Here is a 17,081-nt window from a genome sequence, read left to right as displayed (position 1 = left end):
CGCTTCTCTGAACGCACCAGAAAATCTCTTCATTCACTTCAGTCAAATAAGTACAGGCATCCACTTTGTGCAGTCCCCCCCCCCCCCCACCCAAACTTCCCCCAATAAAGAGAATAAATGGTAAATGAAATGAATAGTGCAGAATATTACAGGGTGCCCTAAAGCACAGGCCATCCCCAGAGAAGTGGCAAAGGAGTGTCACCTGATTGAGCCTCAATGTACTCGAACCGAGGCCCAGACTGCAACCATCAGGACTCCGAATGCCATGCGAGCTGCTGTTAAAGGGTTATAATCTAACCTGTCTGAATCTAATACGATGTAATCCTTCAATCCACTTTGCTGTTTACTCCTGAGCTTTTGAGGCAGGGTAATGTGCTGAGCGACTGTAGACGTTGGGCTACTGTTTATAATGTCATTCTCCCAGAAGATGCGCTTTGCACTCTCTGTCCCGGCTTTTTGCCGCTGCTATTTAACATCCGCCTGTCAGAGACAGGAAGATTAAGGGAAGGAGGGGGGAGGGGCAGGGAGTGGGGGGGGGGACCGGGACCACCCCCCCCCCCCCCTTCAGCATGCACTGCGGTGTGCAGTCTGGGATGAGCAGGAGAAGAGGAAGGAGAAGAGAGGCTGTGTGAGAGCTGGCAGGTGGACAGCTAACGTCCATAAAAGCAGGATAAAAAAAAGGGAAAAAAAGAAAAAAAAAGCAGGATCAGGTGGTGCTCATGGGGTGGGGGGGGGGGTGTTTCAGCTGGTTGTGGGACATTTGGGACTGACCTGCATGTTTGATTAAATGTTTTAATATTGATGTTAGTCTGCCTAAGTAAATCAAGAGGAAGAAGCCATGATTAGGGTTACGACTTACTACGGGTTTGCTATTAAAATTATTCAATTTCTCTTAAGCCACCAATATCCAATTACAGGTATCCGGATGATATGGGAAGAGCTTCCAGATTTTACCGTCTCAGTTGATTTGTGATGTATTTTTAATCAGTTTCTCTAAAATGTGCCCCTCAAATGTATAAGTTTCAGAACACAATTTCCCTCTAGTATGTCCTAAAAACTGACATTCAGACTAGACATTTGTGTCATGTTTTACTTGTGCAATCATGTGTTTAACCCCTGGAAAAGCAAAACATGTTATGGGAAAAAGCAAAACTTATTGTCTTATTGTTCTACGCATGGTGCAGAAGTCAGGCAGAGGAGTTCTTGAATGTGAATTGTGAAATAAAAAAGTTTGGTCTTTTTTGTGATTTTGGTTTGACGCTGAAGATATCGTCATAGTATTGTTTTGGAGCTTCTTTAATTAGTTCTCTAAATCTAGGGTTTTGCTTAGCACTGATGTTACCTAGTAAACAAAAGTGCAGGAAAGCTTTATGTCCAGCTCGTTTAACATACTAAATGTTCTACCTGGATGTCATCACCGAACAATTAATGACAAGCTGGTCCTTGAGCCAGAGGCCTACTGGAAGCAGAGGCAGTGTCACCATACTCAAATTGATGGATTCACCTAGTCTGTCCTTCAATCTACCTCCCACTTATACAGAAGCATGTGACACAGGTAGATTGTGTCTGTACAACCATCAGATCCCACTGAGCATGGTTGTCACAGATGTTGCCATAGCGTTGCCATGCTGCTGAATGTCTTGTCTTATTGCACATTTTAAGAGAGTAATAATGAAGACAAAATGTTCCCAGGTATGTCTAACCATGCCATGATCTCAGTGGCGGTATTCACCACCTTTCAAGCCAAGCATTTGAGTGGGACCCCAAGATTTGGGGGCCCTCTGTTGACCACAAACAGTCACTACACTAAATATTAAATAAAGGCATTCCTTATTTAGCAGATACCGCTAAACCAGCTAGCTACAATCTTCTGACTCTACTTGCTAGCTATTTATATTTAGTTTTTGAAATATGTGGCAGAGGTGGGGGGGTGAAGCAGAGACAACTAACGCACCCCTGTGTGTGTCCACTTTTCAGAAAGCCGTCTTTTCTGCTTGGGATTCTGGATATCCCACATTTTTGTTTGAGTTCCTTTTCATGTGACATTCTTTGCATTTCCTAGGGCGGATGGGAGAACATCTCACGTTAATGATTTAAACAGGCGCAGAGGGACGAGATAAATAATAAAAAAGCAAAAGGCAGAGAAAGGAGTTTGTGCTGTTGAGCTTCAGTTAGACTTATTGTCTGTGCTTGTCCGTGTTTATGCAATTTGTACATGTGTGACCTCACACAGGAGAGCTGCTGTATGAGCGAATGAGATTACTATACAGACTTACATATGAGCACTTATGTATACATGTATTTTACAGTTAATTCATGTGTAGAGCTGGTTGAGCGTCTTGTTACAGTACAAAATCCAACTTCTCAGTCTGGAATCTATGTTGAATAATGAATGCAGTTAATAAAAATGATTGCATGATTAAAACACATATGTTTCAAATAACTACTAATGATATCTGATCAACTGGATAGGATTGTAAGGGACCATTATGTCTCAAACTGAACAGTTTAGGAGGAGATCTGTAGTACCGTTCTGGGACCATTAAGAAGCTTAGCAGAAAATAATAAATAATTTCCTAATAGAATTACAAATATACCAGTCAGACATGAGGCAGATAGGTGGATATATTTAAAGGTTTCTTGTTGCTTTACATTCATTCAGGGTATAGCGATCACATTTCTTATGCACTTGGCAGACACATATTATGTTTTTTTATTAATATTAGACTTGTGATTAATGAGAAGCATGGAAAGTGGTTTGATGAATATTTACATCATTATTCCAGCAGACAGATTTATGCTGCTGTATCACGCAGACCTCCCTCGGAATATGAGCTGTGTGCATCTTGTAGGAGAAACTTCCCTTCCACACAGCTGCCTGTGATGATGCCTGAAACGGTGCTTTTTTAATTTGCCATTAGTCGAAGTATGAGAAGAGGTGCTGACACAGACACACGTCAGAGGGAAGCCTGGGTTCTGAGCACAGGGCCAGCTGTCAATCCAGTGACCCCGGAGCATTTTTTGGGGCAGGGGGGGGATCAGTTTAGGGCCTTGTTCTGTCAGCATTGGGATTTGAAGCAGCAACCTTCTGATCGCCAGCAAGGTGGCCTACCCCACTGAACCACACAGCGCCCCCTATGGTAACTGTCAGAGCTTTACCGAAAACACTACGGCCACCGTCGTTACTTCTGTTTTAAGATTCTGCTGGGTGATGGACAGCTTTCCAGCTGATGCCTGGAGCCCCGTGTCTATCTATCTCCTTTATTATTGATGGATGTTATTGATTAACGTCACCCCCATTGCCCTCTTTAAACAGAGTACAAACTCATAAAGCATTTTACCGTACAAACATGCAGGCCGGCTCAATACAAGCTCTTCGGCGATCAATGGTCCCATATAAGGAGCCAGTGAACCTAACCCAATCCCACAAGGACTAAAGCCACGTGACCTTCTCACGGTCGTCCCAAAAAGTGATTTTCCGTGCGATGGAGCTTTATATACATTGTGCTGTGTACAGCTTTATATTTATATGGATTCTTCATGCAGTGTTTTATTGAACTTGTTGTAGTAGTGCTGGTAAGTCTCATTTCTTACCAAAGATTGAATACGGAAACAGCTGTGCAAGTGAACGATAGTGAAGCTCCATTCGTGGACGGATCGTTCTTTTGAACCGGTTCTTTTCAGTGAATCGGTCAAACTGGTTATCGAATCTGAAAGGATCAAACATTTTGTAAATTCACGCGTTGCACAGGTCAAAGTCTTAGATTCTAAAAATCTAAAATTATTTCACAAATTAACATATAAAACACGCAACACGTTTAATTATATCCTCCTGAGACCCAAGGAAAAAAGTGTCCTTCAATTGTAGGTTATTTGTCTTTGGAGGAAATAAGACATCTTACAATTTAGATTTTTTCAAATTTATTTTTATTTTTAATTTCACAGCATGTCCTCTTTAGTGTACAACAGGAATAAATACGTTTCCTTACATCAGTGAAAAGATAGATGCAAAAACAAAATGTCCAGTGCAATGGACATAAAGGAATGGGTGGGGTCTCAGGAGGATATTATAACATTTATTATTGTCCAGTGTTATCGCCATTTTAAGTCAATTGTCATTGCATGTAACTTGCTTTCCTCTAACCTACAGTACTGTATTTTGCCCATAGGAGATGTTTATGATATAATTAATGTATTATTATTATTTATTATTTAAAATGCATATAATTACATGATTGGCCACTGGCATCACAGTTTTTATTATTTCATTTTGTTTGGAGTTACTAAGTCTGGAGTCACATTCCCCTAAGCCTGTCGTTCCTGTTCGGTATGTGTCTTTTAGTACTCAATTTTAATAAAGGCGAGGTTTTTAAGGAACGCATTAGTCGTGTTTTAGCAGAAGTGACGCTAGTGAGCTCTGCGGTACTGTATGTAACAGAATACTTCATTAAGTTATTGAAACAACCTGAGTGAAGTCAGAGATGGTCATGTGACCTGCTGAGTCATCCGCTGGGCTGCAAGGGTGCCATCCACAGCCCGATGGCCCAACAACGGAAAACAAAGCGAGACAGAGGACTGGAAACAGGCACTAGCTGCTTGTTCCCAGCCAGTACAGCGATCAACAGAAAATACCTGAGCTTCAACAAGGAAGACTGTGTCATTACAGTTTGGTCTCAGTGGTGAATGGGCGAAATTTATATGTTTAATAACTTTTGCAACTGAACAGAAAATATACATGCAATGCAAAGTGTTGTAGTGTCATATTACATTAATTTAATCCCCTGTACTTACAAAGAATCCAAACTGGATTTGTGTCAAAGCGCAGTGCGGCATGTAAAGCACGGTCACTTTCTGTACAGTCTTCGATAGCACTGGCGTGTTGTCCTGAGGAGCAGAGGATGCTGAAGCACTTCTCTTTGTATCTGCGTAGCATCCGGTCTGCCACCGCTGGTGACGTTTGTCCAGGACGGGATTCCACAGCTACTGTGCATTTTCCCACAAGCTAAAACTAGCATCTGATTCACAATCAAGAAGATCAAACCTCCCATTTTTTTCACCTGGAATAATTTCAATATTGGTTCCATTCTGGAAAGTTCAAACGAATCAAAAGAGTAGACAAATGACATAGAAATTCACATATATTTTTACAATCTGCAAAAAATTGAATCGATGAGTAATGGCCATAGAGTTGCCATGTAAAATTAGTATAATTAGCTTTTTTGGATGAATTGATCCACAGCATGGTCTCACACGCCACCTACAGCTTCACAATCAAGCTGCTGACCAACTTCTGCAGGTCCTGGGTCCTCATATGTGTGGTCTCCAGCACCTCCTCATGGTTGGCACACTTGGTGCTGCAGTAATCCATCACTGCCATGTTGGTGATCAAGGAGAGGCCTAAGACTCTCAGTCCGCAGTGCCGGGCCACAAGAACCTCTGGAACGGTGCTCATCCCTTGAATGCAGTGAAAGTGCAGTCAGGAGAAGGCTGTGGAGTGAGAGGGTTCTCTTCCACCACACCAGGTAAAAGTAATAATAATGGATGCGACAAACGAAAGACGTGAGCTTCAACTGCGATCTGATCAGAAGATTATGACTGACTCGGAAACGCATGGAAGGCTCATGCAAATGCCGGGGAGGAAAACTTTAAACAGATTTTTAAACGTATACTAGATAATCTTGAAAAGGAATAATCATTAAAATTGCAAAACTTGCCAAGTTTTTTTTCCTATGACAGAGTAAAAATGTTTTAGCAAAACTGAAACCATGTGCGCTATAATATCCATACAAAACTAAAGGTAAGAAAAAGGCTGATTTTAATCTTGCTGACTAATGATGTGATAATCCCATGTGCATAACATGCAGTATTGGCAACTAATACATAAGTAAAAGTTTTGAAACATTTGCATAACGTTTCAGAATAAATTCAGTATATTTATTTTTTTATTGAAAATTGTAGATACATCATCAGCACTGCACTGCAGTCATTTTTCAAATTCAGTAAAAAAAGACCCGCCTCGTGCTGTGACATCATTTGGAGTCCGTACCAGTTTTTATGCCAGTGGAAAACCAACACCTTGAAGTACTGTACTTTTGGTACTTTCTTGAAGTACCAAAAACACGGTACCTGGTGCAGTGGAAAAGCGACCAGAGAGTCAATGATGGAACGAGAGAATTTAAGCTGTAAGGGAGTGAGAAGCATTGGTTAGAGAGTCAAAGGGGGAGCAGGTCGGAAGGAGATTCAGACAGAAAGTGGGAGCAGCAAAGGAGAGTCAGCTCCAACACTGCACTAAAAACACCAGAGCACTGTGCACTATCAAGGGGCGAGAGTTTCCCACACAAAGTCAAATAACTCAAATAACAAACGGTAGATTGGAAGAACCCTGAAGTTACCTCTCATGCCTGCCTCCCAGCCCCCCGGCACTCACCCACAGCATCAGCCCCCAGCTTCTGCAGCAGTCTGCACTCAGCGACGGTCTCAAAGCACGGGCCCGCCAGCACGCAGTACACCCCCTGCTGGAGGAAAGCGGAGCTGCCCTGCTCACGGGCTGCGTCCTGGGCCAGACGCCACAGGTCACGGTCATAGGCATCGGACATGCTGGGGAAGCGGACTCCAAACCTGGGGGGGGGGCATGTGACAATGATGGATGGGTGGATAGATAGATAGATAGATAGATAGATAGATAGATAGGTAGGGCGGGGGAAATTTTGCACGTGGTTATTACATTTCACCTGTTGCAGCTTTGAATATTATATACTAGGATATTACATTTTTATTTGTACACATCGCTGCAAATATTACACATCATAAACACTGCTGTAAATAGTATTTTTATACATACTGTATTTGGGAGAATAATATGATTACAGGCAAATAAATACCACAGTCTCGTTGGCACCACAGTTGTGATTACAGAATGAAAAAGAAACTGTTGCTTAAATGGAAAATGTGAAATAAATGCAGAACAGGCAGGTATTCCAGCCAGGCAGGGGTGGGGGGGGGGGAGGCATCACCTCTCGTCGTTGGGGCCGCACAGCGGGTTCTGGCCCGCGAATCCCAGCATGTTGATGTGATCCTTTATCACCATGATGTCACCAACATGGAATTCGGGGTTCAGCCCTCCGGCGGCGTTGGTGACGATCAGAGTCTCCACACCCAGAAGGCAGAAGACCCTCACCGGGAACGTCAGCTGTCGGGACGGGCGGGACAGGGCCTCAGAGCCGTCTGAGGCTAGCGGGACAGACGTCACGCATCCCCGCAGAAAGCGTGCAAACAGACATTTTATAGGGTTTTGATCCAGCATCACCTGGATGCAGCCTCCACAGCATGTCTGTGTCTAATAAGAGCCCAGAATTTAACCTTTTATGTTAAAGCTACGCATCAGGTCATTCTCAGGGGCCGATGAGCGAGCTTTATGAGAGGCCAGGAAACAGACGCCGGGAAGTGAGCCGGTGATGGTTAGCGGCATGCTCCTGGGTAATGAAGCTGACTGCACTGTGCTGGTCGCCAAAGCTCACACCCAGTCACTCATAAACCAGTTTGCTTTATATGCTGTTTAGTGCAGTGTGCTATTAACTCCGGAATCTGCCAAGATTCCGGCAACTAGCTAAAAACCAGTGCATATTATTGCAGCTGATGATGTATCTGGAATTTTCAGATGCAAACATTTTCAATAAACAATTCAATATACTGAATTTATTCTGAAACATTATGCAAACATTTCAAAACTTGCTACTAAAACAATCATTCAAAGCAGGACAACATATAAATTCTGCATTTTTACCTCTTGAATGTAGTATTTTTTTTTATTTTACCAGAGAAATTCAGATTCACCCCTTGAATAGCACAGCGAGGGTTCCCTGCAGAGGACTGATATGGAGGGGGGGGGGGGGGTAAGGTTGGCTCACCTGGGTGACGCTGTAGCCCTCATAGAAATGAAAGCGGCCCTTCATGCAAATGCACTGTTTCCCATTCAGCTCCCCGAAGACCAGCTGGCCGGCGTGACCCTGCACTGCAGAGGGGCGGGACGATGAAGAGAGGATCAAGATGGGGGGGGACTGGAGGAAGAGACCAGCAAAGCCAACAGAAGCAGAATCAGCGAAGCCAGCAGCCAGTCCTTTGGACTTAAAGATCCTCAGAAGTGTTCTAATTGCTCACTTGCATTTTTAGATTCATCTCACTTATAATATAGCATCACTGTCAGGATCCATCCCTGTCGGTCTGTTTCCCTGCTTGGCCAGCTGGTGTTGCTGGCAATCCTATTTTTTGTTCCCCTAGTCTTGTATGTTACACGGGTCCCAGTGTGTTCCCCTCTTCCCCGGCTCCCCAGGCTGCCATGTGGCTGTGTGAGCTCAGCGTCTGCCGCGAAGCGAGCACCCCTACTGTCATGCGTTTGAGGCTGGTTTACTTCGATTTTTTAAAAAAAAATTCTGTCACCTTGGTTAATTGTTATTGTGTTTCGGTTTAGATATTTGTTTTTGTGTCTTTGGTTCAAGTTTACCCTGCCTGTGTCTTGTTTAGTTATTAGGGGTGTTCCACAAAGCAAGATTTCTCAGTCAGCTGGGTTAACTTAAGCTAGAAGTCATGATTGTCCAATACAAATGGTACTTACCTAGACTTGCTCAATCTAGCTTAAGTTAACCGAGACGAGAAATTTTGCTTCCAGGCGGTATTTCATAAAGCACAATTTCTGTTAGCTGTGCAACTTCAGCCAAACGTAAAATCTGCCCAATAGGGGTAGCGGTAAGTCACATTCCTACTGGACAATCCTTACATTTGACTTAAGTTATCTGACTAATGAAAAAATCCATATTTGGGCAACACCCCCTTTATGTTGTGTTTACCTATGTTCCCAATATCTCCTAGTGTTGTTAATTACCCTCACCTGTGTCCTGTTTCTTTAGTCTTCAGTGTATGGTTAATTGGTTATGGCCCACACCTGTCCTTTGTCTAGCCCTAGTCTCATGTGTTTTTAAGTGCCTGCCTGTATTCTGTTCCTCATTTGGTTCCGGTGTTTGCTCCTATATTGCTCCCTACTTTGTTCTTGTAGTCTACCTGCTTTGTCTTCTATCCCTCATGGTTCTCATATTCTATTTACTTGTGGAGTACCACTTTTTTGTCCAATACACCCCTTTTGCCTGAGAGCCGCTTTGTGGATTGTCTTTCCTTCATGCCACACCGCAACAGTCATGTCATGCCCAGCTGTGAATAATGCATATTTCACAAGAGGAGTCCATATTGAACACCTTCTTAGAGCACATAAAAGCAGCTAATTTTTTGGCTTTGAGATGCAACTTTATTAACATCACAACTGTAACTATCTTAAAGGCAACAGGTCTGTCTTACCAGCCTGTGCATGAATCCTTGCAGAAACAGTCTGAACCATCTGAGGGTCAATGAAGACCATGAACTCTGCTGCTGGCTCTCTGGATCTGTTTATTAATGGCCTTAATGAAGAGTCATGGTTCGGACATTGAGTCTGTCACTGAGTCCTTGAGTAGTAACTTCAAGCCTGCAGCCTAGGACAGTAGCTGTGGCTTGTTAATTTGCTGATAACTTCTTTAGCGACAGGCTTCTCGCTTGATTAGTTTGACTCATTACTGGGTGGACCTGCCCTTGAGGCAAGTCTCCATGGAATCATCCGCCGTCATTTCATTTGGCGACGTGTTATAAATACACTGTGGACCCTGATGCACCCCGCACCTTAAATGACTCTATTGATTTTGTGATTGTTTAATGTCACATTTCGCAAATGAATGGAAAGCCATCACGAGCCTTGTTTATTCGACAATGTAAACAAGGGCAGTGAGGCCTTGGATCCCCCCCCCCAGCGTGGGCAGGGCCACGGGTGCCGCTGGCATTCCAGCACTGACCAGTGCTCCTGGGAAAGTTGGGGATCTCCTCATAGGGGAAAGTCTTCTTCTTCTCCAGAAGGTCAGCCAAGCCACCCAGGCCTGAGCCACAGATGATGGCCACAGTGGGGTGCCGCTCGATGCGAGTCAAGAGCCAGTTTGCAGTCTCCTTGTAGTCGTCGTATGTGTAGCTGAGGGTGACAGGAATAGAGAAGCCAATCAGGCGGTGTCACACGCAACAGCGACCTCGGTCAGGCAAACATGCACTCTCTATACTGCTCCAGTAGGGGGTGCTGTGTGACTCAGCAGGTTTGGATGCTGTGCCCATGATCAGAAGGTCACTGGTTTGAAGCCCAGTGCTGGCCCTTGAGGCTTTCAGCAAGGCCCATAACCCCCAGCTCCAGGGGCCTGCACACTAGCTGACCCTGTGCTGTGACCCCCAAGCTTACTCTCACCTGTCTGTGTGTCTCTTGGAAAGCAAGATGGAGCAGACAAAGAGAGAATTTCCCCATGGGGGTTAATGCAAAATATCACTATTCAATTTCTATTCACACAATGTGTGTTTGTCTGTGTGTGTGTGTGTGTGTGTGTGACTGTATATATGCGTGAATGAGTTTATGTGTATGCAAGTGTGCCTTATCATAACGCTGATTTATATGGCTAAAATAGGTTTTATATATATACTAATAGAATGTTAGTGCATATAATTAAAGTAATTCATTTAAATACTGTCAAGAAATTGTGGTAATTTCGCACTGTAATGGGTATTAACTTGACGAAAGTTTGATTTAATTTTGCTAATTGTGGCAAATGGTTCAGTTGAGCGCAGCACAGTCAAGCAATTGGTTGTGATCAGTTCGCCACAACCACACTAGTTAAACAGGGGTGTGTAGAGCAAAGACAACAACACAGCAACGCAAGTACAGAGGTCCTTGTAATTTACTTGTACTTGTAATTTAATTTAACCTGGCATTTGTGAGTGGACAGCAAAGTAAGAATTTCATTGTACTGAGAAATACTACTTTCTGTACATATGATAATAAACGCTTTGAATCTTGAATCTTTGTGCAGATTTCCTTGACATCTACAGGATAATTGGATTAGGGTTAAGTCTGCCCTGGCTACGCAGCACTTATGTGGCTGTCAACACAGAATAATGACCTCCGACATGTAAAATGACATTTAATTAATGTTTTAAAAATACATTTTATACAACATATGATTAGTTCAATATGTGGTGCTGTACGTCAGCTCAGTGACTAATACTTGGGATTGCCTTCTGCTACAGATAACGCCATTGTTATAGATAACTATAAAACTCATTTCAGAAAAATGGCAAAGGTCACCTATTCTTCTGAGTCATCTACAGAGCACCAACAAACCAGAACTCAAGTAATAAAGTTTTCATCTGTGAAGGAGTCTTTGAATGGATAACCTGAGATTGGTTTGCAGGAGGGGTGATGTTATGCCAGTTTTAATCTTCTTGGATACACAGGAATTGAGTAAATAATTATTGACTGAATGCACTGGGCGACGGCAACACTTTTATCACTCGCTCTTAGCAGTTTTTCATAGCTACTGTATGTTTCCCGTTTGCGAGCAGTTCAGCGTCAGTGCTGTACTCTGACCACGCAACATCATGTGACCGCGTTAAACTGAAACAGAGCTCTGTCGCTTCTTGGGAAAGCTGTCCTTTCTGGCAAAAGTGCCAATTGTACGAATGAACCTGCTGTGCAAAACAGATAAGGCTGCAGATAGATAAAATCCCCTAACGGTGTATTAATGGGGACAGGTGCACCCGGTTTACGCTGTCCAGGGTGCTGTCGGTAGTTCCCTGCTTGGAAACAACACCGGTTTTTCAGAAAATTAATGCAATATTAGGCTATATAATATGTATAAATAATGTTTATACAAACGAATATCCCACTGGCACTGTAGCTACACGATAAACTTTTATCCCAAAATCCAGGCGTTTTAAAAATGCGGGTAACTCTGACCACTGACGCTTCTTTTAAAGATACATCACAAACGATTAAATATAGTCTAATTATTTTACCTAAATAAAGTTACACACTTAATGTATGTAGCCTATATTTAATGCTTTTGCTACCTTATCCACTGTTTGCAGCCAGCATTGATGCACCAATCCCCAAAATTAAACGAATAAATACAAATGCATCCAATTTTATTTTAAAAATCCCCTAAAAGTTAGCCTGTTTTAGTTACGGTTATCTCCTTTTATTTCACCACAGCCTTTTATTATGAGTAGGCTAATCATTGGTGTTGTGTAGTAAAGTTAGTTTAATGATAAATCGAACCCCGCAGAATATCGAATAAGGTGATGACCCTTTTTATACAGTAATACGCTTGACATCTTACCTGTGCTTCATGGCAGACATGGCGACTGGTGCTAACGTCAGCTGGATCTTTGCGATCGCACCACAGGTGTCACCGACTTGTAGGGTCCGTCCCTCGAATGACGGGGCAGTTTGATGGAGGGGAGGAGGTGCGGTCTATAACCCCCTCTCTAATACCATTAAAATCCACTTATAATTTCTGCTCGTGGCCGCAATACCGGAAACGGTATATATATCAGCGAGAAACTCAATAAGATGCAATCACGATGTGCCGAAAACGAATTCGCCTTGGTTATGAACAAGTAACACAACAGAAGAAGGGTTTTGTGCTGTCGGTGACTGCCGGTGGCTATACGGGTAGCGCCGTTGCCTTAACCCCGGCACTCAGGATTTGCACAAGTGGGTTTACTGGCGCGTCTCTGTGGGTTTGCGCGTTCCCGCGGCTTCAACCCCTAATCCGAAGATATACAGTTAGGCTTTTTGACGTTTCGAAATTGCCCATAATCCATGAACGTGATCCATGAATGTGTGCCATGCAATGGACAGGATGCCCCTTTCCACGTGCCTTTTGCTGCCTGGGTTAGGCTCGCAGTATAAGCGTTTGAAAGCTGTAAAATTATACAAATATTGGCCAGTGATTGTTAACGCTTGAGGGAGATGATTCATTGTAATGAGAGACATAGCTTTGTCGATATTGTTGCACAAATGCATACATATTAATGTTGATTAAATTGCTTCACCTTTTTGCATTGGTAATTTAATTTATATTCGGGGTCCAGGCGGAGTAGCTGCTGGATCCCTATTGTATTTCTACTGATTGTTATTGTCATTGTTATTGTGCTGTTAATAAAACAGTTGGTAGGCCTACTATGAAAAGGTATAATTAGGTATAAGCACGTTAGGTATAAGATCCATGTGTTATGTGTTTAACAAATCTGTTTGCATGTAAGCCTATGCGAAACGTTCATTCCGTGTCTGCGTCTGGCCACTGCATTCTACAGTAGGCAAAGTAGTCAGAGAACAGCCCCTCTAGCAGTTATTAAACCAGTCTTTTGGGTCCGTTGTTGAGGTGATACAGGATGGCTTATATGTAAAATTACTGTGCTGTCACTCTAATATTATAAACAAACTAACAAAAATAAATGGATAGATAGATAGATATGTTCTACAGTGCGAATACGCAGCTACTCACTGAACCTGCCAGTCTCACACAGAGCGGAATCAAGATACGAGATCGATAATAATGATTTCCCTGCGATGTGTGAGCGGGGCAAAACCCTTTGAGTGAGAGTGATAGAAGATTCTTTTGAAGAGCTTCATCGATCAGTTCAAACCACACCACCAGTTCATAGAGCTCATCGGAGATATTAGAGCATTTCCCACGGCAGGTGGAATGAACCTGTGAGGTTTCACTAGCCGTGTGATTCTCTTCAACAGCGCCAATCTGCTATTTAAATGATGGCTGACTGGTGAGGAGAAAACCACCCAGAACAGTCAAAATCAGTCAGAATTCTTAAAAATGTAAAGAACTACTATGAGGCGTGTGAATAATTGCAAATAAATCAGTAATTTCAAGTCATTTTCCGCAAGCACTGAAGTTTCGATTGTCCTCAAAAAGACCACTTTACTGGTGAGATAATATCTACGACTGCTACCGCAATCCAGCCGGCTCAATATTTCCCCTCATTTTAGCTTTGCTCATTATAATATACGGAGGCAAAAGAAATCAGTATCCAGGCACAGATTTTACTTCCTGCTAACTGAACGTGAAAGAACATTCACTTTGACCTCAACTGACTGGATTTGGTTAAAGATCCGTGTTGTTATTACTTTCATGCTGGATGGCTTCCAGTTGGCCTGTATAAAGTTTAACAGAGTTTAGTGAACCATATTCAATTGTATTCTTATCTTGCTGAGCTTGCTTTGTGTGTGTTTGTGTGTGTGTGTGTGTGTGTGTGTGGGTGGTGGGGGTATGTATATATTACATTGTGGGGACCAGATGTCCTTACAATGTAATACAAAATTTCTTTGGTCCCCACAAAGGGAAACTATATTATAAAAATCTGTGTCTGCAATTCAAAAGCTAAAAATAACCAACGTCTTATGTCTTATTTGGTTACTTATGGTAGGTTAGGGCTGGACAGGTTGTCATATTTAAATTAGTGTTTTTCCCATAGACATTAATGGGCAGTCCCCACACGACATGAACACAAACATGTGTGTCTGGTCATGTATACATTACATTGTGTTAAATTGATTAAAACTGTTATTTTGACCATTTTGGGACATTTCTTATACAAAGATCTGTGAACGCAATCAAAGAACTCAAAATGCCAAAAAATCTTGCAATTCTTATTGTGACGGTTAGGTCTGGGTAGCAGTTGTCATAGTTGGGATTACGGTTTTGGTCATGGAAATAAATGGAGAGTTCCCACAAAGATATAGATACATAATCTCAATGTGTGTGTCAGTATATTTGTATTTACCACATTGTGGAAACCAAATGTCCCCAAAATGTTTAAAATCTGTTACTTTTTATCTTGTGTGGACATTTTTCAGGTCTCTGCAAAATAAGCCAAATTTTTATAAAAATCTGTGAATGGCGTAAAAAAACTAATAATGCCAAAAAAAATTCAATATTGTTTGGTTACTTATGATTAAGGTTAAGACTAGGTAGGACGATAATAGGAATGTATGAACTGTGTGTGTGTGTGTGTTTTGTGATTTCAATATTCTTCTTACTTCAGAGTGATCCTATACACACTTGCTGTTTCCATGGAAAGTCTGATATCACTTCCATTTGGAGGGAGGAGAGTCTTCTGTCAAATTATGGTGTTGCAATGTTAAAACAGATTGCAGGTCCTAATAGTGTTACGCTTCACATTTTATGCTGCCTAAGGAATATTTTCACCATCTGATCAAGTAGTACATTTAAAATCTGATTACATCATCCAAGCAGTAAACCTTAAATATAATAAATGTCTCCCTGTGGGAAAGAGGCAATGATAGGGAAGGATGGGTGTGCGTGTCATTCTGTCAATGCATGGCGGCGTATCTGCACTCCTGTTTTTGACAGGAGATTGACAGGACAGTTGGAGCACAATCCATGCAGGTCTGCCAGCATGGAGTCAAGCCTCTATAAAGGGACATCATACAATTCTGGAGTGTTTGGCCCGGTCATATTCTGGTTTGCTTGCACTCTGGGTTTCAGGGTGAGCAGAGGCTTATCGATTCTGCCAGGGAGGCGGAATTCATCTCGACCCATTTGTTGGCAGACATTGTCACTGATTTACAGGACCCTCCTTGAATTTTTTTAATGTATGAGAGCTGGATGAATTTCTCATTCTTAGTATGCAAGAGCGTCTGTGTTTGTGTAAGACGTGAGTGTTCCAGTCTGTCTTCAGAAGACATGCCCAGTGATCTAGTGCATTCTGTTGATTCATTCCATCTCTCCCTTATTTTGTAATTCATCATAAATATTTCCCTGACCTCCGTCTCCTTAACACTTCTCACAAGTTTACTTTCTTTGTTTCTGTCTTGCTGAAATGGAACATATCTGACTGTTTTTCATTCTACCTTTGTTGTTCTGATGGCAGGTTTTCTGTCACTCAACACTTATCTGGCTATGTAAGAAATCCTGTACAGGCCCCAGGCCACATGGCTGTGTTTACATTACATTTTATTTGTTTGGCAGATGCTTTTATCCAAAGCAATATGCATTTACAAAAAATGAATTGGGTCCGGCATGGTGGCGTAGTGGTTAGCAATCACTCCTCTGGGACCTGAGTTCAAGTTTCATGTGTGTAGAGTTGGCATGTTCTCCACCTTGTCATTGTGTCATTCCCCCACAGTCCAAAAGCATGGCAAGGCGAACTTGAGCTGCCAAATGGCTCATCAAGTCTGCTTGAGTGAGTGAACGGTGTGTGAGTGTGTTGACATTCCATCCTGGGTTGTTTCTTCTCTAGAATAGGCTTCAGACCCCCCCCCCCCCCCACACACACACACACAACCCTCAACAGGACAAGTGGTTACAGAAAATGGACAGATAGAGGTTCAGGCAGAGGTTAAGGGTCTTGAATTGGTCGAGTGGTTATAGAAAAAGGATGGATGGATGGCAAGTCAGACGGGGGTTAAAGGCCTTGCTCGAGGGACCAATGGCGACAACATTGTGCTGACCCTGGGATTCAAACCAGCAACCTTCCTATCACAGGTGCCTCGGCACGACCCAGTGCTGCCCCTTTACCTGTCTCCTGTGCAGATCTCACAGTTTGCTCCCTGCATTACTTCTGTTTATCCTGACATCAGCTGCCAGAGCCATTGGTCAATATAGTGATATGGGCAAAACCACACATGGTTCACCAACTGGAATATGCACAATCTATCAAACCACCACAACTACAACCTCTCTGGAGAGCAAGCGTGTGTGGAGCTCATGGCTGAGGCTGGTTAGGTGTATCAGGCAGGAGAGAGCCGAGCGGGCGCCTGCAGCTCTGGGGGATGCCGTGGCAGGTACAGACCGACATCCATCTTGGGTCGAAGGGCACTTCAGTACAGTATCAATTGATGTGGTGACACAGACTAAGCATTCAGGCACCCACTCACAATTCTTTATCCTCCTTTAACTTTACTCCACTCTGACTTATTACCAAGCGCAAAATTCTACACCAGCTCTTGACTTTGACTTGTAACTGTACCTATTCAGAAACAAAGCTCACTGTCAGGGTTATAATAAAGAAGAATACTGCAGGCTTTCATATTTTAAAATCACAGCCTCCTGAAATTTCAGCAGTCTGTTATGCCTTCTGTTTATTTAGTGGATGCTTTATCCAAAGAGGCATACAAGTTTGAGAAAGCAGGGATAGACAGTCCCTAG

The 17,081-nt window shown here is 42.7% G+C and overlaps 1 protein-coding gene across 1 annotated transcript; it reads right to left on the bottom strand.

Moving 5' to 3' along the window:
- Nucleotides 1-4,680: 4,680 nt before the first annotated feature.
- Nucleotides 4,681-12,558, bottom strand: LOC111846289 (purine nucleoside phosphorylase-like). The gene is made up of 6 exons (XM_023816343.2): nt 12,231-12,558; nt 9,873-10,042; nt 7,908-8,011; nt 7,014-7,189; nt 6,428-6,618; nt 4,681-5,454 (listed from the first exon to the last, which is right to left on the bottom strand). The coding sequence occupies exons 1-6, from the start codon at nt 12,248-12,250 to the stop codon at nt 5,258-5,260; spliced, it is 858 nt and encodes a 285-aa protein (XP_023672111.1). The 5' UTR covers nt 12,251-12,558; the 3' UTR covers nt 4,681-5,257.
- Between the last annotated feature and the right edge of the window lie 4,523 nt (nt 12,559-17,081).

This window comes from Paramormyrops kingsleyae, chromosome 11, assembly GCF_048594095.1.
Source record: "Paramormyrops kingsleyae isolate MSU_618 chromosome 11, PKINGS_0.4, whole genome shotgun sequence".
NCBI lineage: Eukaryota > Metazoa > Chordata > Actinopteri > Osteoglossiformes > Mormyridae > Paramormyrops > Paramormyrops kingsleyae.
This window is presented reverse-complemented; position numbering and strand designations above follow the sequence as displayed.

Bases quoted from the DNA above. Each gene is read 5' to 3' on its own strand.
- LOC111846289 (XM_023816343.2), bottom strand. From the start codon at position 12,250: ATGTCTGCCATGAAGCACAG. The intron at 10,043-12,230 runs GTAAGATGTCAA...TGTCACCCTCAG, and splicing joins ATGTCTGCCATGAAGCACAG to CTACACATACGACGACTACA. The intron at 5,455-6,427 runs GTGAGTGCCGGG...ACTGCATTCAAG, and splicing joins GCTGGGGGCTGATGCTGTGG to GGATGAGCACCGTTCCAGAG.